Below are 26,898 nucleotides of genomic sequence, written 5' to 3'. Positions count from 1 at the left end.
TTTCTGGTTTGCCAAGAATTTTTATCAAGAATGGATGATGGATATTGGCACATACTTTTTTGTACCCATGGAAATAATATTCTGTTAATATATTGAATTACATTGATTTCCAAATGTCAGGTCAATTTTGCATTTCTAGCATAAACCACACTCTGTCATGATATATTTTCTTTTTATTGCTAGATTTGATTTGACAGTATTTCATTAGGTTTTTTTCATGAATGTTTACGAGAAATAAAGATTCATAATTTTCTTTTTGAAATTATCTATGTCAGTTTGTGGGTCAGGGTAATTCTGCTCTCCTAAAAGGGAATGAAAAGCATTTCCTTTGATTTTTCCCTAAATTTGTAAAAGATTGTCATTACTTTTCACTAATGAGGTCATATGACCCTGCACTTTTCTTTTTTGAAAAATGCTTAATTATGAATTTATTTATTTAGGATTTTTTCAGATTTTCTGTTATAATTGGGTCAGGTTTTATAAGCTTCTCTTTCAAGCAATTCACTAGTTTTATCTGTTGAATTCATTGTCATACAATTGTTAATGATAGTCTATTATTATCATCTTAATATCATTATAATCTAGATCATTTTCTGAATTGATAAATTGTATTGTCCATAGAATTTCTATTTCAATTACTTCTGCTGTTTATTTTTCCCTTCTACATTTTACTTTCATTTACTTTTCCTTTTCTGGTTTCTTGAGGTGGAAACTTAGATAAAAGATTTTAAACCCTTATTCTGTTGTAGTATAACTACTTAAGGATACAAATTTATCTATAACCAGTACCTTATTTGCATACCACAGGTTTTGACTTTATGTGTTTTTGTTATCATTTTTTCTTAAGTATTATTTACATTTACTTGTGGTTTCTTTGAATATTTAGAAATATAATGTTTAATTTTCAACTATTGAGAATTATTTTATATATTATAGATTTATTTATATATCTATTATTTACATTATATATAATTGCCTTTGATTTCTAAATTGATTCACTATGGTCAGATACCTTATGTGTAACATTTCAATTTAAAATCTACCAATCTTGTAACCTAGCATATAATCCTTTTGTTGACCTTTGGTCACTGTGCACTTGAAAATATTATCTATTCTGTAATTACTCAGTGTCTTATAATTGTGAACTGTGATAATGATGCCAAAATTTATTTTTAAAATTTATTTTTATTCTATTTTTATCTATTGGTCATTATATAAAGCATGCTGTAAAACCTGCAATCATGATCACATGTATGTTTTATCTTTTAATCCTGTCAGCTTTACTTTATGTGTTTTGAACCCCTACATGTATATACATACAAGTTTAGGGTTGTTATAGCTAGATCACTTTCTAATTTCTTTCTTTTTAAAATCATTTATGTATTTATTTATTTAAAAGGGGAAGAGAGAGAGAGAGAGAAATCTCCCATTTGCTGGTTTACTCCCTAAATGCCTGCACAACTAGGGCTAAACCAGGCAAAGCTGACAACCAAGAACTCAATCCAGGTGTCCTATATGGGTGGCAGGGATCCAACTACTTGAGCCATCATCTGCTGCCCCCCCTTTACTCCCCTACATCAGCCAGTTGGTAGGTAAGGGCTGCCCCCAGAAAGGGTGTGATCTTTGGTGTAGTGGCCCTTTTACTTGAGAGCAAGTCCTAGAAAGGAGCTCAGTGGAGAGCTGACGTTAGTAACACTCCTGGCAGTGATAGGAATGAGCTCTTAAGTCCCAGGGCTGTATGCCTGGATGCTCCGTACCATCGGTGTGCTTCTCTGTAGATCCTTGATAGTTGGTGTTGGTTGTAGAAACAGTCTTTTTTTGTTTTTGCTTTTCATTGAAGTGTTGAGTCTTTTGATATTTAGTGTAATTATCAATATTTTTAGGTTTGAGTGTATCGTCTCACTGTGTATTTTCTATTTATCATATATGTTCTTTGTTTTTCTCATTTCTTAAGAATGAGTCAATTTTTTACATTTAATTTTTCTCTTGTATTTTTGTTATACCAATTGGTATTTTTCTTAGTAAAAATTAACAGTAAGGATTACTTTATGCACCCTAAATTTGTGTCTTATTCACATTCAACCTGGCACTACATGCAAAAATAGAAGAAAATTTGAAAAGTTTAATTTCATCCTACCATCTTTTGTGGTTTTGCTGTCATTTGTTTTACTTCCATACCATATTATAATGTAGTTGTTTCTTGCTTCGGTAGGCTGTTGCTTCTTTTGTATTTACCTGTGTACTTGTGTTTGGTATTCTCCATTCTTTCCTGTAGACCTGAGTTTCCATCTGGTATCCTTTCTGTCAGCTGAAGATCCTCCGTCAGTATTTTTTTGTAGCTCAGGTCATTAGTGACAAATTCACTCAATTTAAAAAATCTGGTATGGGTCCTTTCTTTAATGAAAACATGCATGGCCACTTTGGGATATTGTGAATTTTTTTCTTGTTATCTTTTCAGAAGAGGGCCAGTCAGCCTTTCAAGAATCCTAGTGTTGTTAGAATCTCATCTCTAGAACACTCCCTGACACAAACATGAAGTCAGAGGCTTCTGTTTCTGAATGGTTGCTAAAAGTGTTACAACTCCAGCTCTCAGGCCCAGGGCTCAGTTTTCAGCCCCCTTGGGTCAGCGAGGTCAGCTAGAAGCTTCTCTTCTGGTTTGGAGTTTATTTCTGGCTGGTGATTTTTCCTCATTGGCAGCAGGGATGTGAAATTTGAGGAGTTAAACATTTTTATTATTTCAGTATATTTTACAGCAGAATTCATGGAGGAGGGAGAGTATCCATAACAACATAAAACTGCCGTGATGGCAGAATCCTTCTTCTTTACTTCATTATATGGAATAGTTGTAGGACTACAAACACAAATTTTGAGGCCTAACTGTAAAAGCTTTTATTTTGTTTGTTTGTAGCTGCTGATTCCAGTTTTTATGATTGTGAGATCACACGTGTATAACAATGATATTTGTAATTTATTAATGAACAATTGCTGAAATATTTACGTTTGCTCTACTGCTTCCTGTTCTAACAGGTCTATGGAAATGCAGGACCTAGCAAGTCCGCACACTCTTGTTGGAGGTAGTGATGCTCCTGGTAGCTCCAAGCTGGACAAATCTAACCTCAGCAGCACCTCAGTCACAACAAATGGCACAGGAGGTAAGTGCATCCCCACACAGATACCCAGACTGATGTGCCAGTGTTTGCTTTCTCACATGTGAGGGACCTGTTAATAAACTGATATCGTTTTGTCAATAACATAATCAGCGTTATATCCAAGGAATGTATTGTTTAAACAGTATGTATTGTTGCACTGATTTGCTTGAAATTTTTGTTCCTCTGCTATAGCTGGAGAAAGTCAGAGGGAATAAATAGTTTTGAGTAACATTTTGAAGGCCTTTAATTAGGCTTCCTTTTGGTATTTACCGCCGTAAATGTTCCCAAAACATTAGAATTGTGGACAGACTGACATTACATGTACATGTTATATATACATATACACTTTGGTTTTATTTTGAATTATAAGAAGTTTACCTAAAAATTTTTATAAAAATGGTTTTTCTAAAAATCATTTTGTAAATACTTACCTACTCACATCTGCTGCATTTTATTTTCAAAGGGAATAATACTTAAGATTTGTTTATAAAATAATTTTATCTTTTCCAGATATTTTCTCATTTGATTAGCCCAAATTTTGCCAAAGCATGGGGCAACAATAAGTTATTATTTTAATGATTTTGCCTTGTTTTTTTTTATAAAATGCACCCAACTTATCAGAAATACACCCCCCCCCCCAATTTTTGTATCAGAATACAAGGGTACTTCTCAAAGTTCATGGGGAAATGGAATTAAAAGACAAGTTTTCAGGTAGGTGTTTGGCACACCAGTTAACATGCTGCTTGGGATGCACACATCTGTATCAGAATGTTGGGGTTCAAGTCCCAGCTTGGCTCATATTCCATTATCCTGTTAATGTGCACCCTGGGAGGCAGCAGTTGATGGCCAAGTAGTTGGGTCCCTGCCATCCATGTGGAAACCCAGACTGAGTTCCCAGCTGTGACTTCAACCTGGCCCACAGTAACTACTGTGGGCATTTGGGGAGTGAACCAGGGGAAGGGAGATCTATGTATCTATCTGCCTCTGTCTTAACTTTCAAATAACTTAAAAAAGAAGTAAAATTTTTTAAAGATAGGTTTTTATGGTGCAAAAAGATTTTTGATCCATGTATAGTTTTTAAATAACACCTATGTCCAAGAACTTTTTGTATGTTCCAGATATGCATGGATTTCAAAATGTTTTTGCACAAAATAAACTTACTTTTTAAAAAATAAACATATATTTTAATTCTGTTTCCATGAACTTTACAGATACCCTTATATGACCATATAAATGTATATATGTTATAGAAATTGAATTTTTAATTGTCCACAATCATTTTGAAGTATATGTCTAGTCAATTAGGTGAAATTTGTTTTAATTTACAAACTGTTCATATCACCAGATGTCAGCATTTGCCACATCATATTTTCTTTTGAATTTTAAATAAATATGAAATTGATACACCTCTTTCCATTTAATTTAATTTGTGCAGTCTAAAACTTTCTTTGTAAAGTTATGTGCATTGTAACTCACCTGTATTTAATAATATTTTACACCATACCCTTTGTAGATTAACATTTTCCTTGTTTATAATATTTATTTGTCTCTAAAATGCATCTTTAATTTCAGCTAATTAATTACAGAATTGCAAGTGTATATGAATATTTAGTGATGACTGGTGGAGTAGGAACATGTACATTTAAACCTTAAATTGTTTACAAGCAATAAGATTAAAAAACCCAAGCACTCTGGCATCAGAACTGAGGTTCACTAATTACTATGTACATATGTTTAACTGAACTAAAACAGACCTGATAAACTAAAATGTAAATGTCATACAATAAAATTATAGATTGGACTGGGAGGTCAGAAATGGGTGCAAGCATTGAAGATTAGTTCATGTACACTCAGCGGGCATTCAGACAATGAACTCTTATACTGTTCCTCTTCTCAGGGGACAACATGACTGTTTTAAATACAGCAGATTGGCTGCTGAGTTGCAACACCCCCTCTTCTGCAACAAGTATGAGCGATGATGGTACACTGCATGTGTTTGGGTGTGTGGATTTGCTCCTCTCTTTTGCTGCCTGTTGCTGTTCTATGTTTGCTTCCCTTCTCTGTGGTTAGTGCTTATTAAAAAAAGGAGAAATGGACATACCCTTCAGTTACTTGTTGGTAACAGTTAGCTATGGTTTTCTTATCAGTGGATATTCTAATCTTAGACTCCCTAGATTGGTAATATTCTTTCTTTAGATTTTTCATAATAGGTGCACACAATTGTTTGCTAGCTTCTTATTAGTTTATGGTGGCATTAATTCAGCCTAACAGTCATGTCCTTCAGAGTAGTGGAAGCAGAATGAGCACAGATACAAACTTAATCACCTTCACAACACACAGAATTTCGTAACTTACGAATCTTTTAGCATATCGTATAGATATTTACTAAGTTACAGACTTTGATGAATATTCCAGAGTACCTAAAGCAACATTAATAGCCAATATCCTTTGAAAATTATCATCAATGAAAGCTATATGCTTGAAATTATAAATTAAGTGTCTCTAAATCTTTGAATTATAGGTATCAACTATATTCATGCACACACATACAAACAGACTTTCTCATAAATCAAATGCTAATAATGCTTTCAAAATTCAAAAAAAGAAAACCATAAAACTATCACACAACTATGGAACCATGCAATTTTAGGATTAAAAAAGAAGAGCTCAGGCCTATCAGAAATAGGTATTATAAGCAAACATTTAGAACAAAGTGGGCTGGAACATGTTTCTCAGATTAGATTGGAATATATGACCAGTGAATAAAGGGCACTTGGTCATGCTCATTGCTTCTAGTTTTATAATTTTAGTTTTAAATGTTTTTCAAATTCACTCTTAAAAATATACTTTATTTTTTTATTTTATATATATACTGTTCACATATTGACAAAATTTAGTGACTAGGTTCTAACAATGGAAGCTTTTCTGGTAAAGAGCCAGATAGTAAGTAATTTTGGCTGGGCAAGATTTTGGTGGGCCATGGCATGTCTGTCTCATCTGTTCAGTTCTGTCTTCATGATGCAGAAGCAAGCAATTCATATGCGAATAACTGTGGCTATATTCTAATAAAACTTTATTTATGGGCCCTCGAGTTTAGATTTCATATAATTTTATGTGTCACAAAATTTTCTAATTTTTATTTTTTTAATATTTAGTATTTAAAAAGCATTCTGACTGCCTCATGTGGACTTGGGCTTCAGGGACTTTGGGTCCAGGGCACCAGGGATCTAGATCTTAGAACTATGTTTATTAGCTGTGTTACGTGGAACAAGTTATTAACCTCTCTGAGCCTTCATTTCTATAGGAAGATAATAACAATTCCCTGACATTCAAAGCTTTTGTCTTTAATAAGATAAGGTATACAAATTGCTTGCCAGTACTTTCTGTACACACCAGAATATCCTTCTTCCTTTAATTAATAATTCAACAATAATTAGGCAACAGTTTCACTTGATCTTAGCCAAAAGGCCAAGATGCGATAGGCAAGAGTTTCTTAAGGAAAATAAAAACGTGCATCATGTTAAAAGCCTCCCCAGTGTATGGTCAGATAGCAAATTCCTTTGTTTTTACCAGTGTATATGCTGGGCCAAGGAAGGCAAACTTTTAATAGTAAATGTTAGGTGCATTTTGATTATTAATAATATAGTCCTTGTGGCATATTGATATGAAATTTTAATGAGTCTTAACGACTTTTTATGTTAAATATTTATGAAACAACTAAGCATTTGTTGCATAATCTCTCCCATTGAGGATAAACTATTTCATTTTTAACTCTGGTTTTATTATTGGAATTAGGTCACTCTATAGAATACTTAAAATAAAAAAAGCAAAAGTTAAAAATATATTTAATTAATGGATTTTCAAGATCTTTCCATTAACTTTGAGATATAAAAGATATAATTTTAATTAAAAGTTCTTTAGTAGTATAAATTGATACTGTCACTTGAAGATCCTATTATACCTTGGTGCTTGTTAAGTATGCTGCACTATTCCTTAAAGTGATTTAAAATGTTTCATCATCTTAATCCTAATTATATAATTTAATCTTCAGATTTATATTGGTCCTTAGGTTTCTCTTTCAAATTTTTATCACTTGTAAAAATATTAAAATTATTAAATTTAAAAGTAGACTAATTGCACCCATAATTTATCAAATAAATCTGTGGCCAGACTTCTAGTCCATATGATACCTGTAGGAAAAATTAATCCCCACTGAACAGATAATATGTAAAGAAATGAGTATAGGTGTGTTGGAGTAAAATGAGTTTTGGACACTAAAATGTGAATTTCATAATATATTAACATACAAATATTGTTCTTTTGACATTTTTCACCCATTTACAAAGTTAAAAAACGATTCTTAGCTCACGAACCGTACAAGATCAGGCCATGGGTCAGGTTTGGCACACAGCCTGGTATTTACATAAAGTATGTAGGGCGTATAAATATGCGTGCCTATCATATAAAAAGTTATTTCCAGATATGGGTGATTTCAGATACTGATTTGCTTAATGGTCTAAAGATTCATGATTACTTACATTTTTATGCCAAAATATCTAGCTCTGTTGAGTACACTTAGGGCAAGGCCTTTAAAAAAAGTGATTTTTCACTTTTTCACTTAATTAAAAATATATCAAGCTTCTGTTATATACCAGGCTCTGTGCTACACAAGGGGAACTCAGTGATCTAAGGAACATGCTACTGGCCTTCTAGGGACTGAAAGTCAAGCAGAGTGAAACAGACAAGAAAATGACATGTACCATAGAGCATTTAAGGTAGATGCCTCGTGAAGGAAGGCAATATTTGATTCTGCATGAGATTAAAGAAATACTTCAAAGACAAAGTTTAGGGAAATAAAATCAGACATTCTAGTCAAATTTATTGTGTTTTGTATATTTGGAGTTGATATTTCAAAGAATCTTCCAAAGATTTGAATATGTTAGATATTGATTCATATGATATTTTTATTTGTTTCTGACTAGTATTATTTGTTCAGTGGAACTACCTACTGCTGTGACTCTGATCTTTTTAGATTTTCTTTTTAGGATGGAAGTCATAAATTGCTTCATAAAATTATTTCACAAAATTAAATACTTCATGGATAGTTAGAAATGAAAGACACTTGGTACTCACAGCTTTATGAGTGAGTATATTGAATCAGACAAACATAAATTGTAAGCTGTGCTTATTATTAAAACCAGTAGGCAGTACTTATTGCTTTCCTGCAGTGTTATAAATTGTAACTTTCCTGATCTCTTTCTGAAATTCTTTGTAGAAGTTAAGCTGCCAAAAGTCACTATGTGTGATTTTGTGATTTAGAAAGAAGTGTGCATGGAATTACATATGAGAATACTTCCAAAAGTTTGTGGGAAAATGGAATTAAGAGAGAAGTTTTTTTTGGTGCAGTTTTTTTTTTTTCCCCACAAGTTTGTGCGTGTTAAAACACATATCCCATGAACTTTTTTAAGAACTTTTGTGTATACTCATATATCACTTGAAAAATTCCTTGTATCAAAATATGCTCATCTTTTAATTCTATTTTTTCCACAAAATTTTTGAAGTACTTCATAGTCTTTCAAGTAAATTTCAAGGGAAGGCTTTTGGCTCGGCAGTTAGTATGCCTACATCCCATTTCAGAGTTCCTGGGTTCAACGCCTGGCTTTAGCTCCTGACTCCAGCTTCCTGCTACTGCAGGCCCTGGGATGCAATGAAGGCTCAAGTATTTGGGTTCCTGCCACCCCTAAGGAAGACCTGGATTATTCCTGGCTCCTGTCCTTTGCCGACTTTTGTGGAGTGAGCCAGTGAATGGGATCTCTCTCTCCCTCTCTGCCTTTTAAATAAACAAATAATTTAAAAATAGACACAGAGCTTAAACACAGGTCCCTGAAGATGAAATGTAAAATGTAAATTTTTAGTTGTGTCACTTTTCAAGGATTAAGCCTGATATTGCAACAAATGAAGTTGAAATCTGAATTATGTCAAGAAGTCAAACTTTCTTCAAAAATAATAAGGCACATTAATGGTACATTAACATTCTAAAGATACTCTCAGGAGATAAGATTAAATTTGCTTTGAAAATACATGTATGCAGATAGGATTAAAACTTGGGGTGTGAAAAGAGGAAATCAATGATTTATTAGCCATAATCAACACCTAATATTAAGCATGTATGACCTAGATTTAGTTTAAAATTATCAGTTATTTTTATAGCTTAAAAATAAAAAATCCTACCATATGTGTGTATGCATATATATATATATTTTCTTCACTATTCATATGTATGAAGAGCATCCAACTTGCAAGTAGATAGGTAGTGATGTGGGGAGACTAACAATACAAGTGTTTCTTAACGTGATGGTTCTGTGCAAAGCACTTTAAAAAGGCATTTTATCCCAGTTTCAGAGAAATTAGCTTTTACTCACTTATTTTGAGAATGTGAAAGAATAAAACCTCAAAACTCTTCAACTGGGGGCATTAAAATGTGATTGTTGCTTTTGAATCGAAACATTTGGTGTCAAGTTTACTTTTGTTGGAAAATGTTTTTCTGTCCTATAGGTTTCTGTTTCTGGTTTATAGAATGTCATGATTTCAGATGCTGTCCTGAATAAAGCTAAATAACCCTGTTAGTTTTAGAAAAACAAAATATAGTTTAAAATACATTTGAACATATCAGAGAGAATACACTGATTATCATTTGGAATGAGGATTTTTATAAGTTTTAGAAAAATCGGAAGGCTTGTTTTATTAATGAACATCTTTCCAATATTGCCTTTAACAGATTTAATAAAAAAAATTTAAAACTTCCTTGCCCTTAGGAAAGTGTATGTTATACCCACCTTGAAGTGTAAAAACAAAAGCAAGACAGAAGAAAATGGAATGAACTACAAATATGCTATATTTGAAGCTTTGCTGAAAATGACTTCCATTTCTCAAGCTTTATCTACAATTATTATGCAGTGGCCACAGCAATTCCCTGTTTTATTAATATCAAGATAATACTTCTTGGTATTCTAACATCTCTTTATTAAATCAATTAATAATATAAGGCATGTTGATTTCACCTTTTGATTTCTCTATTGCTGAAAAAATCAAATTGTTTATTATTATCTAATGTTACCACTTTTCTTTAAAAAATTAAAACAACTTTACATCTTACTTGGAGCTGAATAGATGTTTGCTGATGCTCACTGCTTTAAGTGAAATAACTTATTTTCTGTGACAGCATAATTGATTTTTTCCTCTTTTCTTTTTTGTTCTTACCTGCATAGGAAAAATCATTTTACCTTAATGTGTGTCATTTCCCCCCACATGTTAGCATCTGTTTTGTTGAATTGTCATTTTAAAATCCATGCATCTTAATACACTGAAAATACCTTAATCCTGTCTTCACACACTTTCTAGGGAATACTTTTACTTAGAACATGAGCTTTATTTTATTTTATTTTTTTACTAAATGCAGACTTTTGTAATTTTAATGAGCGATGTTGCCAATATAATGAATCGGAACAAAAACTCTTTCTCCCTCTTCTTTCTCCTTTTGGCCACCTAAAACTTTCAAACTGAGGGGATTGTAATCAAAACCAATACTGAGTTTTTGAAATCAAATCTCAAATCTGGAATTCAAAATAATGAAATGAATTTTCATGTCTGGCTTTAGACCAATTTTATCAGACTCAACTCATAAGTGAAACACGCATTACTAGTAGTATAATAAATCTATTTTACAAATACTCCTGTAGATATAAACAAATTTAAATTGGAAAGTAGCCATGGTTACCCTCCAAGTTTTGCTGAAGGCTTTGGACTAAGCCTACTTATCATTGAAATCAGAAGTCAGACGTGGATGTTCCATTGCAAAGAGTAGCCTTTACACCTACCTAGGCCATAGTCTTGGTTAGCTTTATACAAATGAAAGTACTTCTGGATTAGTTAATGCTGCCTAAAACGCAGTATGGATTACAGTTTGGGTTCAGAAAACACACTACCTAATTTCAAATTCTAGCTCTCATTAATTATGTGAATATGGGCAAGTTATTGAACTTCTTTGTGCCTCCATTCCCTCATCTGAAATGTGAAGATGATAGTATTATCTGCTGACTTCTATGAGGAACAAATAATCTGATGCCTGAAAAGCACAGAAATAGCTCCTGGATGTATCAAGTATGTTTTCACTGTGTGCTGCCCGTCACTACCTATTTTAAAACCTACTTGTTGTGTTTTAAAATAGATAATGAGAAAGAAATATAAAACATACCTTAGAATCCTCTTCCAGTATTTTTCACTTGCATGTTTAATAAGGTGTTCCTAATGACTCTGTCTAGAAGATAGCCACATTCTCACCATGGTAAGAGCCTCTGTGAGAAACCACACCTGAAGGCAGCCTGTTAGGGCAGAAAGATCATTGAATGTTGGAGCTATACACCTGAATTCAGACTGTAGCTCTTCCTTGTCTTGCACTGTAACTTATCCAGGATCCTCAGTCCACCAGAGTATACACAGTTGTTGTGTATAAGTTGGATATCATTATTTGTATCCACCAGGATTATTTTAAGGGTTAGTTAAATGTACATCATTTAATACATAGTAAATTGTGTAAATAAAGAATAATTTTGGAGTGATAAATAACTTAGTAATGGTAAGTATAGTTATCAATCAGATATAACTGTAGTAAGAACTGCTATGCAAATTAATACTCAAAACTAGTAATGATGATTCATTATTTATCATTACACAAATGATTAAACACTACTCCTCAAATTATTGTTACTATTAGAAAGTCAACCTTACATTTCCCCTTTGATAGGATAAGGAATCCAACTTTATTTACTTCCTCTTTTCAACCTTTACACTTCTCTGAATTTTCTATCGAGTTATCATGTCATTTTCAGTCATCTGTCCTAAATTAACCATGGCTCGCTGAGGGTGTGGTCAATTCAGCTAATGTGTAAAGAGCATAATCATTATTGCATGTTTTCCCATAAACCAATTGCCTTTCTAACAATGTAATACTACTGACTTTGTTAGTTGGTGGGTACCCTGTGAGCTCCACTACTTTTTGCTGTAATTGTTCCTAATTAGCTAGTCTTCAGTTTCCTCTTCATAGTCTTTGGCTTGCTTCTCAGTTATTTAACTGTCATTCCATATACGAGCAGAAAGCATAAGAGGTGTTAATCAGAAAGTAACTTAGTTTATTTATTTGCTGCTGTGGTATGTGTAGTGGGTTTTGCCAAAAAGGGAAAATATGGTGTGACCAAATGGGTAGAGGGTTTATCACTGTCCCCTCCTTGTTGCAACTAATAATTGTAATGTGTGCCAGGCTACTTCATTGTCAAGTGAGGATCCTGTCAAAAAACACACTGTCTTGGAGTGTTTATTACATAGTGCAAGTGTTTTCAAAAGAGATACTTGTGGCTGTAAGAAGTGATCTCTGATTCTAAGCTTATCTTTAAAAATGACTGTACCATTAAAATGACCGTACCAGCAAAATACAAAGCCCAACACATATTGTCCCCTAAGTCTTTTTTTAAAACAGATATTTATTGACTGCCTCATTTTGCACCCAGTGCAGGAATAGGTGCCATGTGTTTGCCTTTACTTCCATTATACTCTTATGAAATCAGAAATTTTAAAAAACATCTTCTGGGAAGAATAAAATATAAGCTAGTCAATCTCTCTGTTATGAGTTGGATTACATGTGCTGAAGACTGACTCTTTTTTCTGTCTGTTGACTATACCAGAGTGTGCTTAGGTGAGTTAAAACAGCAAATATGTGTATTGCTGTTTCACTCTTTAAGGCTGACTGCCTTTCAAAGCCAGCCAGAGAGAACTAGTTCAGAGGATTTTAGATTAAATCCTCTGTAAATGCATGCCCATTTAGAAGCTAAATTAACAGAACTGTCCTCATCAACTTCTCCAGTTTTCTCTTGCATGCCCATGGTAGCTAGACAAATCACTAGTAGAACAGTCAGGGTCTTTGATATAAATTTAGAAGGAAACTCACATGTCCTTATTCTTCTACGTAGTGTCTCTTCTTGCAGTCAAAACAGAGCCCCTGAACAGCAGTGAAACCACGACCACGACTGGAGATGGAGCGCTTGACACTTTTACTGGGTCAGGTAAAGCCTTTAGCTCGTGTGTCGTTACATTCACACCGGGGTATGCGCACATCCTCCTCCTTGTGAATAAGCAGCACAAACATCAAAGCTGTTAGAACGCTGAGCTCTATAAAGGTAGCAATAAATTCACTTTTTTGGAGAACTACTTGTCATAAAACTGTGTCTTTTTGGAAATTAGGTTTGGAATCATTTTGCCAGCTTTACAGCTGACAGCAAAACAGTCCCATGACTTTCTTATTAGAGATAAGCAGAGTTGGCTTCCTCTGCAATTATTTTATACAGTATTTAATTAATTTAATAATTAGGTTGTAGTAGCCGACTTTGTTCCCTCCACTTGCTCATTTCAATTACATTAAAACTGCCTTTGGTCCAACATTCTAGATGTAAAACTATCCATTTGGTTCCTTCTAAATAACCTTATTTCCTCCCTGGGTTTAAAGAACTCCTCCTGTGTAAGCAGCTGAGTGACAAGTATTAAAGGTTAATGGGCTGCGGGAGAGCACATGCTGGTCGCATTAGAACCCAGCCTGGGAGAGCACTCCTGTGCTTCAAAGCGAACAATGGTGTGTCTTTAAACATCAATCCTTTTTAAATATAAATACCTGATAACTCCCAGCTGGGCACATGGGCATGAATTAAGTTAACTTAGTTAAAGTGTTTTTATTTTTTTAATTACAGTATTTACCTTGGCGTATTATCTGGTGAAAAGATTTTCTTTTAAACCTAGGAGGAATGTGTATCAGAAGGATGAAAATTAAACCTAGAGAAGTATTTATGGCAATTAAATCTTGCTTCTGTTATTTTACTTTAATATAAGAGTATTTTGCATTTCTCCATGCTCACCCATGCAAGGGTTTTATGTAGGTATGCTTTACGTGAAACAAGTTGAGGTATGACTTTAAATATGATGTCATTATGGCATATATTTAATTTTTGTATATACATATGATTCAATTTTATTGCTTCACACTGACTGGAAGCAGTTGCCATGTATTCACATAAATATCAGTACTGCAAACAGAAGTAAATAGCAGTACATAAACCTTGCATAGGGACTTCTATGTACCAATCCACACCCTTTCTAGCAATTCACCTGCCTCCCAAAAGATAGGTCCCACCATTACTATTCTATATTTCTCACTTACCATGACTCAAAGTAAATGTATAAGAAAAATATTTTAAGGAAAAAATATTAATTAATTAATTAATTATTAATTAACTGCTGGCATACTTCAGTAGTGCACTCCAAGCTAATGGAAAACTAAATGACAAAACCATAAAAGTTCACCTTAGAAGGAATTCCAGAGCTCTCTGATCATTTGAAGGGCAAGACCAAGGTAAACAGAGAAGTTCAAGGTGGTTGCAGTCCCATCATCAAGGCCTCATAACTGGTCACTGAATCCAGAGCTAGGTGCTGGCCACCAGTCATGGATTTTAGTCTACAATACTCCATCAGAAAACATAAATATGAGAAAGAAGTGGGTGTGAACAGTCATCCTTTTTGAAATTCATTCACTCATTTTATTTACATTTTACCAGTTCTTTTAAGAACTCTCTAGGACGCTACTGCCCAATAAAGTAGCCACTAGCCACACATGGCTGTTGAAACTCAAAGGAACATTTGGTAAAAATCCATAATTTTGTTTCTAGTCAAATTAGCCACAATTGAAGCGTTTAATAGCTGACTATGCTCAGTAGATACTATATTGGACAACTGAGATATTAAACATTTTCCAACACTTTAGAAAGTTCTGTACATCAGCAATGGCTTAGGGTAGGTATTCTCTATAACACTATTAAAATTTTTGCTAATTCTTTATTGTTAGGGAGCTATTGTCTGTATTACAAAATGTCCATCAAAATCTTTGCATCTACCCCAGAATGCCAGTAGTACCCCCAGTTATGACAACCAAAAGTATCTCCAGACATTTAGATGTCTTATTTCTTGTGAGAGTCACTGATCTAAAATGTGTGAAAATGAGAGTAAAATCTTAAATAGTTTGACACCAACCTCAGAGAAGTTCATGATAGGTATACAAAATTCATTTTAATTGTTCTTAGGGACATTTTGAAGATAAGCGGTTCTTGCTTCCTTTTGTGTTCAGAAATAATGAGGCACAATAGGTGGAGTATGTTGGGTAATTGACTATGATTGATTAGTTGACAATGGGGAAGTAAAGTAAAGCTTTTCCAGAGATTAGACTGCCCTTAGTAGGAAGAGTTTTTATTTGATTGGCATATCACAACTCACTTTAATCCAATTTTGTTGTTATCAGTTATCTACAAATTTTGAGATAGAATAATGTATCCATTTCATTAAAGAAGCATAAACTGTTTTATATTTCTTATGTGAACATATTTATTTTCTGGGACAAAGGTTTTACAGTCTATGTAGAAAGTTAAAATGTAGACATTAATATGAAATGTTAAAGGTTAACTGAGCCTTGATAGTGTGGAAGTCCACTGTTTGGATGATGTGAAGGTTCACTTTTTAGAGGTAGAAATCATCCTATATATTCAGAATTATGTTTATATATTTGTTTTTTTCCTGAAATATATAATTCTGCTCTTTGTTTTATTTGATAAAAAGCCTTTGCAGTTAATGTTTCTTTTCATTGTTTGATGTATCTCTGAGGAAGTCTTGTATTTTATAATCTTGAGAATAACTGATTAATATGTGTAACTCAACTCTTTAGTGTACCAAGGTGAAATTCCATAAGACAGAACAACCTGGAATTAAGCCTCATTTACTGTATTTTCTCAAAACAGAGTATTCACTATTGGGAGTAATAACGAGACTGAATTTCTCATGGAATAACACTGTTGCTATACAATGTACCTTTAGCCCCATGGTTTTAGTATAGTCTGCTCTCATTAAGTTAATTTCAAAGTTTCAGACATTAAGTTTTTAAGAAATAAGTAGCAAAGGAATGGTTTCCTGGTCAGTTTATTTTCAGCTATACAAGGGGCCTTTAAAATTTTATGGAAATTACATAATAAGAAAAACTATGCATTAATTTCAAAACTGTTTTGTGGCAGGATAAATGAATCTTTTAATTTTTGAAATACCTTATATGTATATAGAAAATTCATTTTAATTTTTATTGTTGAAAATGCTTAGAACATAACACCTGTACTCATAGCTGATTATTTCAAAACTGATTTATAATATTTATAATTTATAATACATAATATATTTATAATATATAATATTTATAATATTCCTGAACATATGTTTACTGCATGATTGTTGTAAAAACTAAAATACACTTTTCATACTCAGTGCTTATAGGCAAAATAGCACTTTAAACACATTAAATTCTGCATGTTTATGAAGCAATAGATCACAAGGATACTTCATAGCATTTTGGTACAGAAATATATCATGTTTCATAAAATAGTTAGCAACCTAAACCTATTTGTCACTTTTACAATTCTCAAAGTTTAGCTCCAGAATTACTCTGAACAACTTAGAAAGGACATCGTACTTTGAAGTATAACCATGATGGATTAGACTAAACTAATTCCAGCACTGCATTGTGTACTACTTTAATCTTTCTGAAAAGTGAATGAACAGCAGATGGCCTAATAAAGACACTCTGTGTGCTTGCCCAGTATGGATTAGCTCTGAAGGGACTGGCTCAACACTTTAGAGTCCATATATTTGCAATACATCTGTCTTAGTCAAGGCAGATGGTTAAAGGAAAGAGAAACTTCCAAATTTTTGGATATAGTCCAGTTTGAAGTTGTACGTTTAGGTGAAATTTAAATAGGATCTGACTTTCTTTTTTAAGTTCTTCTCAGAAAAGTTTTATCTCTGGTAGTTCAAAAGATATTTGTAAATATGTTGCTACTGCATTTCTTGATGATGTTCCTAAAAGTGTTTTATTGTCACCCCTAACTTTCTAGGTATATTCTATTACTTCAATACTTTGGGTTCTGCACTTTTTAACTACTCATCTGATTGGTAAAATGAAGGGAAATAGAAAACAACAGCATTTGCAATTAGAAAATGAAGGATGAAACATGAGATTTTTCTTAATTTGTAGTGTATTTGAATTAAATACAGAACAAGATCAATATACAGTGCCATAATATTTGGAATTTAAAATGTAAAGGTTACACATTTAAAATTTTTTCATATCATAAAAGCTCAATTACCCTATAATAAAATATGTTTATTCATAGCATAATACTAGAGAGCATGCTAGCAGTATGAGAATATGAAGAGGAGTGTTCACTGCATGCTCTTAGAACAAACCTTGAAGTGGTTTAATTAAGAGAAAGTTTTTAGGCAGCTATTCCACTTTAGAAAATGCATTTTAGAAAATGACTTCTCTGTTTTTTAAGAAAATAAATTAATTTTCAAAACATATGTTTAACATTTTAATGATCATTTCTTCAAACTGGTTATGTACACTGTAGTGAAATGGATTTATGAAGCAGCATTTTGTGCACTGGTTTGTTTGTGTCTTGCAGTAATAACAAGTAGCGGCTACAGCCCCAGATCAGCGCATCAGTATTCCCCACAGCTGTATCCTTCCAAGTAAGTACTCAGTAGATTCTTTCAGGTTTGCTGGAATGATTTTCCCAAATTATAATTACTAATTTGTATTCACACAATAGAACAACTTTAAATTGGCAAACATGTATGTCTATAAGTGTATCAGAGATATGTGGTTGATATATATTACTTGGTCATAAATACAGATAAATATCCTGTGTAAATTAGAAATACCAGCTTTTATCTGGATACTTCCCTTCATTCTAGATATTTATACCTTGAGGAAAACTTCAAGCTCAAGCCTGAATATATTTTATTTTTAATGACAATTTAAAAGTACTGGCTGCTTTGAATCTAAAGGGATTACATTTTATACAAACATCTACACTTCATGATTCATGCCATCTTAGAAATATTTTCATTGGATTTCAAATTCTAATTAGCATATTTTTGGAGAATATGCTTTAGTGGTTTTTTTGCCTAAGGTATAATCTACTTCATTGAGGACAGGAATAGACATTTCACATTTAACTAGGTTGAGTTTGTATCTGAATTTGTTTGGAATCAGCCAGTTGAGCCAAGATGCTTGCTCCTGAAACATGCCCATTTAAAGATAACAGGTTATTTTCTGCAGTGTCCTGAAGTAAAGGCTGAGGATTGGATAGCCAGGGAGAATGCTACATAAAATGAAACATTGTGTAGAGAATGACATTACATTATTTCTCAGGAAGCCTCCTCCCTGGTTTTTGTTTCTGCTTGTGTTTTTGTTAAAATTTCCTATTGAAAGGCTTTTGAATAAACTTCTTTAGTCACAGCTTAGCAGGAGATTACTCCTAGTGTCTGCACATGGTATTGTGCTCAGGAAGGTAGAAATTAACCATAAATGCTGCATTTTCTGCATTTACATATTAATTTGAGTACTATTTCAGGTGTAAATAAACATTTTTAGATTCAGAAGATACTTCAGATACAAGACTGAAACCAAATTCCTCATTTTACAGTTAAGGTGTAGACTTAGGGAGTTTAAATGATTTGTTCAAGGTCACTAGACTTGTTTGCAGCAGAGCCTGGTCTTTCCTAGGTGGTTAAAGCTACATTATGGGTATGGAGGAAGATTACTTGCTGGATAGTATAGGACTTCACTGAATCTAAGCTGTCTGAATTAATATGCAGTCTTTGTTGCCACAGTAATGCTATTTTTCTGATATTTAGGCCCTATCCACACATTCTTTCTACACCAGCAGCTCAAACAATGTCTGCCTATGCAGGCCAGACTCAGTATTCGGGGATGCAGCAGACAACCGTCTACACAGCCTACTCACAGACAGGACAGCCCTACAGCCTGCCCACTTATGGTATTTCACGTCTTCTATCTTCTCCTTCTTTGGTTAAAAGCAGGTAATCCTGCTGACTAATAGTTTTGTGTTCTGTTGTATGTGAATATCATCTGACTAATCAAGTGGTTTGCTCATGCATTTCCTGAACAGATTTGGGTGTGATGTTGCCCGCCATCAAGACAGAGAGTGGACTTTCCCAGACTCAGGCTCCATTGCAGAGTGGCTGCCTCAGTTACAGCCCAGGATTTTCTACTCCACAGCCAGGCCAGACACCATATAGTTACCAAATGCCAGGTAAGTAGCCACACACGAAAAGCGTTAGGTGAGAACTAATTCTTTGAGTGAGACGCCTTGGCTTCAGACTAGGAATATCCGGTCATGAAATCAGTTTTAAACTTTACCACTGCTCACACAGTTTCTTAAGAAAGACAAATAACTGAGCAGAAATATGCTGAAAACAGTTGAATATACATCAAGAAACATGACCCATACCTAATGTAAATACTTAAGTTTAAGCTGCATAACATCAGCAGGAAACCAAGGCCAAGCAAAGCAAGCTCAAAGCCAACCAACCACCAGGTTAGTCACACGTTTGGTGTCGAGTTAAGCGATTTAAAAGATTCATTGCACAAACCAGTATTTTCTTTTCTGTATTCCTTAGGTATGTAATGCTGTTTTGATTATATTTAAAAGTGAATTAGCACTTTTCTAAGTTTTACTTATCACTGAGTGATGGAAGATTTTTTTCTTCATTCCTGAAATACCTCTCTCCTACTGATGCTGTATTTCTTGAAGTAACTACATACTTATATAATTTGCACCCCTCCAGACTTCAATAGGGGTCATCTTTTATCTTACATTGTTTTTGACTCCTATTAAAAATTATATTGATCTTTGTGTAATAGTTGCAGCAAAAATGTTTCTTAGCACTAAAAGCATTGAAAGTTCTTACCTGTCATTTTATCTGTGTTGTTAGTCATAAATTTGGGGCTATATTAATATATTTGAATCAACCAATATCAACATTTTATGAAACAGCAAGTCTCATTTACCTAGACAGTAGGTTGAAACATATTTGGGTACACGTCATGGCCACAGTGAACCACACAGCTTCAGTGAGCAGGCTGACAGCACTTTGTTTTTTTTGTTTGTTTGTTTTTGTTTTGTTTTGTTTTGTTTTCTGCATATACATTTGTATTGGCTCTTTCAGGCTAGATCTAGTGCATTGATTACCTAATATATCAGTAGTCAAAACATGTTGATAGTCGGTGCCACGGCTCACTTGGCTAATCCTCTGCCTGCAACGCTGGCACCCTGGGTTCTAGTCCCGGTTGGGGCGCCAGTTCTGTCCCAGTTGCTCCTCTTCCAATCCAGCTCTCTGCTGTGGCCCAGGAAGCCAGTGGAGGATGGCCCAAGTGCTTGGGACCTGTACCCCAATGGGAGACAGGAGGAAGCACCTGGCTACTGGCTTTGGATTGGCGCAGCGCGCCGGCCGTAGCAGCCATTTGGGGGGGTGAACCAACGAAAAAGGAAGACCTTTCTCTCTGTCTCTCTCTCTCTCTTTGTCTAATTCTGCCTGTCAAAAAAAAAAAAAAAGTTGATATGTTCAGTTGCCTCAGTAGTCTGATTTTACTCCTTGCCAAGTACTTTCTATAAGAACACATTTTTTCTGAAGAATCTATAATTGATAGTTCACTTGTTTTGTCCTAACTTTAAAGATCCATGAATTTCAGATCTGTAGTAAAGTTTTAGAAGGCTCTCAAAACTTAATCTGAATTTTTTTTTTTTTTTTTTTTAAGAAAGGGCATGAAAGAGTAAAATGGCAAGGAACTCCAAACATCATTCTCAGTGTGTTTATTTCCTACACTCCTAACCCGGTCCAAATATTTAACTTAAATGATTTTATATGCAAATGCAGTTTATGTGATGATTTGAAATTTCCAGTGGCTTCCTGGGACTAACTCAGAATGTATGGTATTTTATCCTTTGAGTAGCCCTGCACTTGCAGACACTCAACCCCTGAATGTTAGCCTCAGTCGTGGCGGAGACTTTTCCCATGTGTTCCTGTTTAGAACAACAGACTTCTATAGAAAAGACTCTACCAATTGTTGCAGCAGGGATCATGACAAGCATATTTTCCGAAACACTTTCCCAACTTCAGATTTCACTGACTATGCAACAAAATACAAATATATTTCTATTGTGGAATTCTTCAAAGTGAAATATTTTCATCACTTTACAAGGAATATTTCTTAAGTGCAATTTGTTCTTTACCTCTAGGTTCTAGTTTTGCACCATCATCTACTATTTATGCAAATAATTCAGTTTCCAATTCAACGAATTTCAGTGGTTCACAACAGGTATGGTGTTTATATTTTTATATCCATTTCAGATTTATGAAGAATTCTTTCAGGTTGTCATACACATGTGCACTATTCTAGAAAAGGTTTCTTTATTCAAAATTAAGATAGTGTTTCAGGATAGTAAGAAGTTTGCTATCCAGAAATGTTGGTATATATGTTGATTTGGCTGTTTTAGACTTTTAGGTTGCTGCACGTTTATTCTTTAAACATTCAGCTATAGTTATTTTAATTACTTGAAATAGAGTTACAAAAATGTATTAGACATTTTCCTATTATCATAAAATATACTATGCAATTTTATTTTTTTCTTGGTAAACACAGTTATGAAAATCAACAGGTTGAGCTGTAGTCAATCATAGGATAGTACTGTAGACCACATTACATTTTCAATCCTGGAAGATATTGTTTGTTATTAAGCAAATTGACTCTAGAACTACTATCGGCTCTTTAAGTTTAAAAAAATTTTATTTAAGTAATTTCTTTTAATAAATTCTTGATTCCTGCTTTCCTGATGGCTGTTGTTTTTTGCCTTTGTGACTGTGCCTGCTTTGAGTAGACATTACTCCTCCTTTTAATTATGTTTCCTTGTAAATTTTAAAAGCCAGTTTGTTAAAATACTGTGTGGAACAAGACTGAGTGTCCATGAGTGAGTGAGTCATCTGAAGTATGTTGATACTTCAGATTAATGTGTTCTTATTTCCTGGTACTTAACCATGTTCAGAGCAATTGAGATTGAAGAGTAGCTGATTTCTGGGCAGCCAGTGCACTATTTTAGTTTAAGATGATTACTAGACTTTTCCATATTCTAAAATGTAAGTTATTGCACAAGTGTTTTTTCTTTGGATTTATTGAAGGAATTCTGTCCATTCGCCTAATTTGGTTCTGTTAACATGACAGAAAATAAAAAGGAAATATTGATTATTAAAATAGTATGGAATAATATTATGATGGCATTAAACTGTATAATTTGGAATGAATTGGAAAAAATGATATCCTTTAACAAATCATACATGTAACGTGAGTCAACATACATATTTGATATAAAAAACTGAGAATTTTTGATTACTTAATTATATTCACTTATGTATTGATACAGCAGGGATTTATTTTGCACCTGTTATATGTTAGGGTTTTTACTAGACCTGAAAGATTGAAATTAGTAATTAATTGTTCCCTGTTTCTAGAAGAGCACAGTCTTCCTAAAGATACAGAATTTGGACACAAAGATCTAATGAGTATAATCATGGAAATATATACTAGGCAGAGTGATACAGGAATCAGCTTTACTCTACTTGGGAAAATTTCAAAAAGATTAATAAAAGAGAAGAACACTTATTTATAAATATTTAATCAGAAAACAGAACCAATTCTATCTAAGTACATTGAGATCAGCGTAACACAATTGTTATTTTGGACTATGGTCTGTGTACAAATGTATTCTTTTATCAAGTACTTATTCTGAATATTGGAGGATACAAAGGTGATGGCAGAAGTGGGTCAGTTCTGAGTCCTGTGTCATGGAACTTGCAACCTACTGAGAGAAACAGACAGCAATCTAAAAAACACACAAATAAAGAAACAATTAGAAAGTATGAAAGGAGAAAACAGTACTCTATTGAAATATTAATAGAAATCAAATTTTGAAAATGAGAGGTTTTGTGGAAGATTTATATGCTGGGAACCACATTTAGGGCAGAACTGTGCTCTTCTAAGAGTTAGGTGAAGAAAGAAGGCAAGGCGTTTTCAAGCAAAGAAACCGTGAAGGAGGGGACACTGCATGTGTCATTGAGCTTACAGAAGGCTGGCATTTAATTAGTGCATGGGAGAGTGGGGAACCACATTCACAGAGATAAGGCAGCTCTCATTGGGCCCTATGGTTTACAGGAAGGAATTTGGATTGTTTTCCAAGCCAAATGAGAAGTTATTAAAGGATTTGAGCAGGAGAATACCATCATATAAATTATGTTCAGAAAATATTACTCTGGCTTCAGGGTCTTTGGAGAAAGTCAAAGATGGAAATAAAGAGATAAAATTAGAAAATGAGCATGTTGGTTGCAATAGGACATAAAAGTAGTTTAGGTGACGATAGTGGAAATGAATGGAAGGGGAGACCTTCTTTATATGTTTGCATCCACAAAACCGTTTTCTGAGGCTAATCATCCGGACTTTCTTTGTCCTCTGAGGACATTAGCAGGTTAACAGGTTCAGCACACAGATGTGAGAGGGAAACTCTGGGTTCTAATTCTGTTCTGAAACTTAGCTGTGTGACCTTGTGCAAAGCACTTAACCCCTTGGTGCTCCAGTCTCCTTCCATGTAAAGCACAGATAATTATACCACATGGAAGGTTGTCTGGATTAGGTGAGCAAATCTGCATAAGCCCTTAAAACAGTGCCTTGACACAAAGTAAGCACTGTGTACTTTGTCTCACTGTTTTATTCAAAAAGATGTGCTAGTAGGAGCTTCATTCAGATTTTGATAAGAGATATTTTTCTTGGCTCATAATTGATACTGGAGAAGTTGATCCTTTCTGATAATACACACAATGACTTATGTGAAAAATTTCCTTTTTTGAAACCACATCAAACATGGATATTTGTTCCATTCAGAACATGTCACATCAAGGGATCTTAATCCTGACAAAGGATTTGTCATTACAGATACTTGGGTTAAAACATGCTCGATATTAAATACTGATTATCACAACAGAACCTGAGTCATCATCTTCATATGTAAAAGGGTTTGGAAGAATCATTCTTATTGTTCTCCAGTTCTAAAAATTTTTAAATAAAAAAAAAGTTCCAGGGAATTGGTCCAAAGCTTTCATTTTCTTCTGTAACAAAGTGGGGAAACCAAATATTTGAACACTTCACTAAGGACTTCAAGTCAAGGCCTTGGGTGGCACATGTTTGTGACAGGCTAGCTAAGAACATCTCTTAGTCATTGTATTTTATTTGTTATTTCCTGCCAAGAAGACAGAATCTTCAAGGGTAATCTAGAAGGGGGACAAAAATTACAAAAATGCAGATTGATGTCTGCATGTGACCTGGGAGGGGCAGCAACAGCTGTCCCTCAGTGGCAGTGCTGGGAGATGTATTAGAACTGATTCCATCTCTGTTGCACTTCAAGTGTATAGGTTGTGAAGATGTAAATCCTTGGATAAGTAACTATGGAAAGCAAAATGAAGAGTATGCAATGCTTGGGGCCAGTGTTGCAGCATAATGGGTAGAGCTGGAGGCTGCATTGCTGGCATCAAATATGGGCTCCAATTTGTGTCCTGGCTGCTCTACTTCTCATCCAGCTCCCTACGAATGGCCTGGAAAAAAAAGTGGTGGAAGATGACACAAGTGTTTCGGCCCCTGCCACCCATGTAGGATACCCAGATGAAGCTCCCAGCTTCTGGCTTTGGCCTGGCCCAGCCAGGGCTGTTGCACCAATCTGGGGTGTAATCAGTGGATGGAAGATCTCTTTCCCTCTCGTCTCTGTAACTCTGACTTTCAAATAAATAAACGCATCTTTTATTTCAAAAAAAGAGTATGCAGACTTTATATGGATTTAAATTTCCGTGCTGGACCTGGTTTCCAAAAAATCATAAGAGTAGTTCATTACTACGCATATATAAAAGATACCCACGGGGTAGGCAAATGATCTAGCTTGTAAGATTCCACCTGTGTCCGTATCACAGTACCTGGGTTCAATACCCAGTAGTGGTTCTAGATTCGTTTCCTGAAAGTACATACTCTGTGTTACAGTAGTGATGGCTCAAACAGTTGGGTCCCTGGGACTCATGTGAGAGACCTAGATTGAGTTCCTGGCACCCAGATTTGTCTGCTGTCTCACAATGCCCACAAGCCACTGCGGCATCTGGGGAGTAGACCACCAGCTAGATAGGGGCTCTCTCTCTTTGCTTACCTCCTTGTTTCCTCCTATATATGTGTGTTTCTGTCTGCTTCTTGAATAAACAAAAATTGTAAACAAATATACACACAAAATAGTATCTGTCCTTAGGATCAGCTCAAAGCTGTGGACTCAATGCTGTGTAGCCAAATGCTAATCTTTCAGTGATAGACCAAAGTGATTGGTTTTCTTTAATGGATTCTGGAGAGTAATTTCTCTTTCAAACGTACCCATTTCAATTACTGTTTCAGGATTATCCATCCTACACAGCCTTTGGCCAAAACCAGTATGCACAGTATTACTCAGCATCCACATATGGAGCGTATATGGCATCAAATAACACAGCCGATGGGACATCATCATCAACCTCAACCTATCAGTTGCAGGAATCTCTCCCAGGACTGACCAGCCAACCAGGTATACATCTTCACCCAGGTGAAAGACTTTTGTATGTTTTTGAAATGTTGTACTATGGACAAAGCAAACATTAAAAAAGAAAAAGGAAAGCTCCCAGATAATTGTGCTGGTGTTTAATCTCTGTTATACAGCACCCTGTATAACATGAAACTCTTCTGCCATTCCAGAAAACCCTTCCTATGGGGAGGTAGGAGATTTCCATCTCAGATTGAGTGAGTCTCTATGAATTTGGCTATAAAAAGGTGAATGGACCTTCTGCAAGACTCTCTTAATTTTTTACAAACTTGACAACAAAGAAGGGTTGTAATATTTAATCCTTGGGGTATTACTTGTCTCCTTTATGCCAGACAAACTGCATAGCTCCTTTACCTCTGTGAGTCAGGGACCATTTCCTACAATACTAGGGTTTGATGAATCAGTGGCAGCTAGTTTAACATCTTTGTGTTATTCATACATGTTTAAAATCTGTTTTATTTTTTATTACCTGAAGCTTGTTTTCTTCCTACTGGAATTGTATTTGACACAGCTCAAGTTAAAAGGAAATTTAATAGAGATGCAGCAATCCCAACTAAAATTCAAGGACATTTGGAGAAATTACCAAGATGGTTCTAAAATTACAAGGAAAGACAAAGGAATTAGAATAGTCGAAAAATGTTTGAAAAATGAGAACAAATTCAGAAGATTCACATTGCTTGATTTCAAGATATAAGTATACTAATCAACAAAGTATAGTGTTGATGAAAGGATAGAGCAATGGAACAGAATAAAGACTCAAGAAATAGGCTCACACATATACTGTAAAATTGATTTGTGACAAAAATGCAAAGACAAGTGAATAGGGAATGAGTAGTCTTTTCAACAAATGGTGCTGGAAGAAGCTGGGCAACTATATATAAAAGAAAAAGAAATCTCAACTTTTAACTCCTGTATAAAGAACAATTCAAAATGGATCATAAAACTATTTGTAAAGCTAATTCTGTAAACATCTAGAAGAAATCAAGGAGGGGATCTTTTTGACTTGGGATATGTAAAGATTTTATAGATACACTAGAAATATAATCCATCAAGGATAAATCAGATTTTATAAAATCAAGGATTTCTGCCCTTTGAAAAACACT

The 26,898-nt window shown here is 34.3% G+C and overlaps 1 protein-coding gene across 31 annotated transcripts in view; it reads left to right on the top strand.

The window, feature by feature from the left end:
• The window catches only part of EYA4 (EYA transcriptional coactivator and phosphatase 4), a 341,780-nt gene that overhangs the window by 270,099 nt on the left and 44,783 nt on the right, over positions 1 to 26,898 (top strand). For 17 of the 31 annotated variants that reach the window (XR_016233728.1, XR_016233726.1, XR_016233725.1 and 14 more), the window contains 8 exons: positions 3,028 to 3,152; positions 5,047 to 5,115; positions 13,172 to 13,264; positions 17,744 to 17,810; positions 18,981 to 19,123; positions 19,256 to 19,399; positions 21,386 to 21,465; positions 25,615 to 25,780. Coding sequence is in view for 24 of the 31 variants with exons in the window: in XM_051854317.3 (XP_051710277.1) it covers positions 3,028 to 3,152; positions 5,047 to 5,115; positions 13,172 to 13,264; positions 17,744 to 17,810; positions 18,981 to 19,123; positions 19,256 to 19,399; positions 21,386 to 21,465; positions 25,615 to 25,780 (887 nt within the window). In the remaining 7 variants the exon portion in view is untranslated. The remainder of the gene's footprint in view (positions 1 to 3,027; positions 3,153 to 5,046; positions 5,116 to 13,171; positions 13,265 to 17,743; positions 17,811 to 18,980; positions 19,124 to 19,255; positions 19,400 to 21,385; positions 21,466 to 25,614; positions 25,781 to 26,898) is intronic. The other 14 variants (XR_016233729.1, XM_070073546.2, XM_089332664.1 and 11 more) reach the window with 2 other exon arrangements.

The sequence above is a fragment of the Oryctolagus cuniculus genome, chromosome 5 (assembly GCF_051225735.1).
Source record: "Oryctolagus cuniculus isolate XC-2025 breed Fujian yellow rabbit chromosome 5, ASM5122573v1, whole genome shotgun sequence".
Lineage (NCBI taxonomy): Eukaryota > Metazoa > Chordata > Mammalia > Lagomorpha > Leporidae > Oryctolagus > Oryctolagus cuniculus.
Note: the sequence above shows the minus strand (reverse complement) of the source record. Positions and strands in the feature narration are given on the sequence as shown.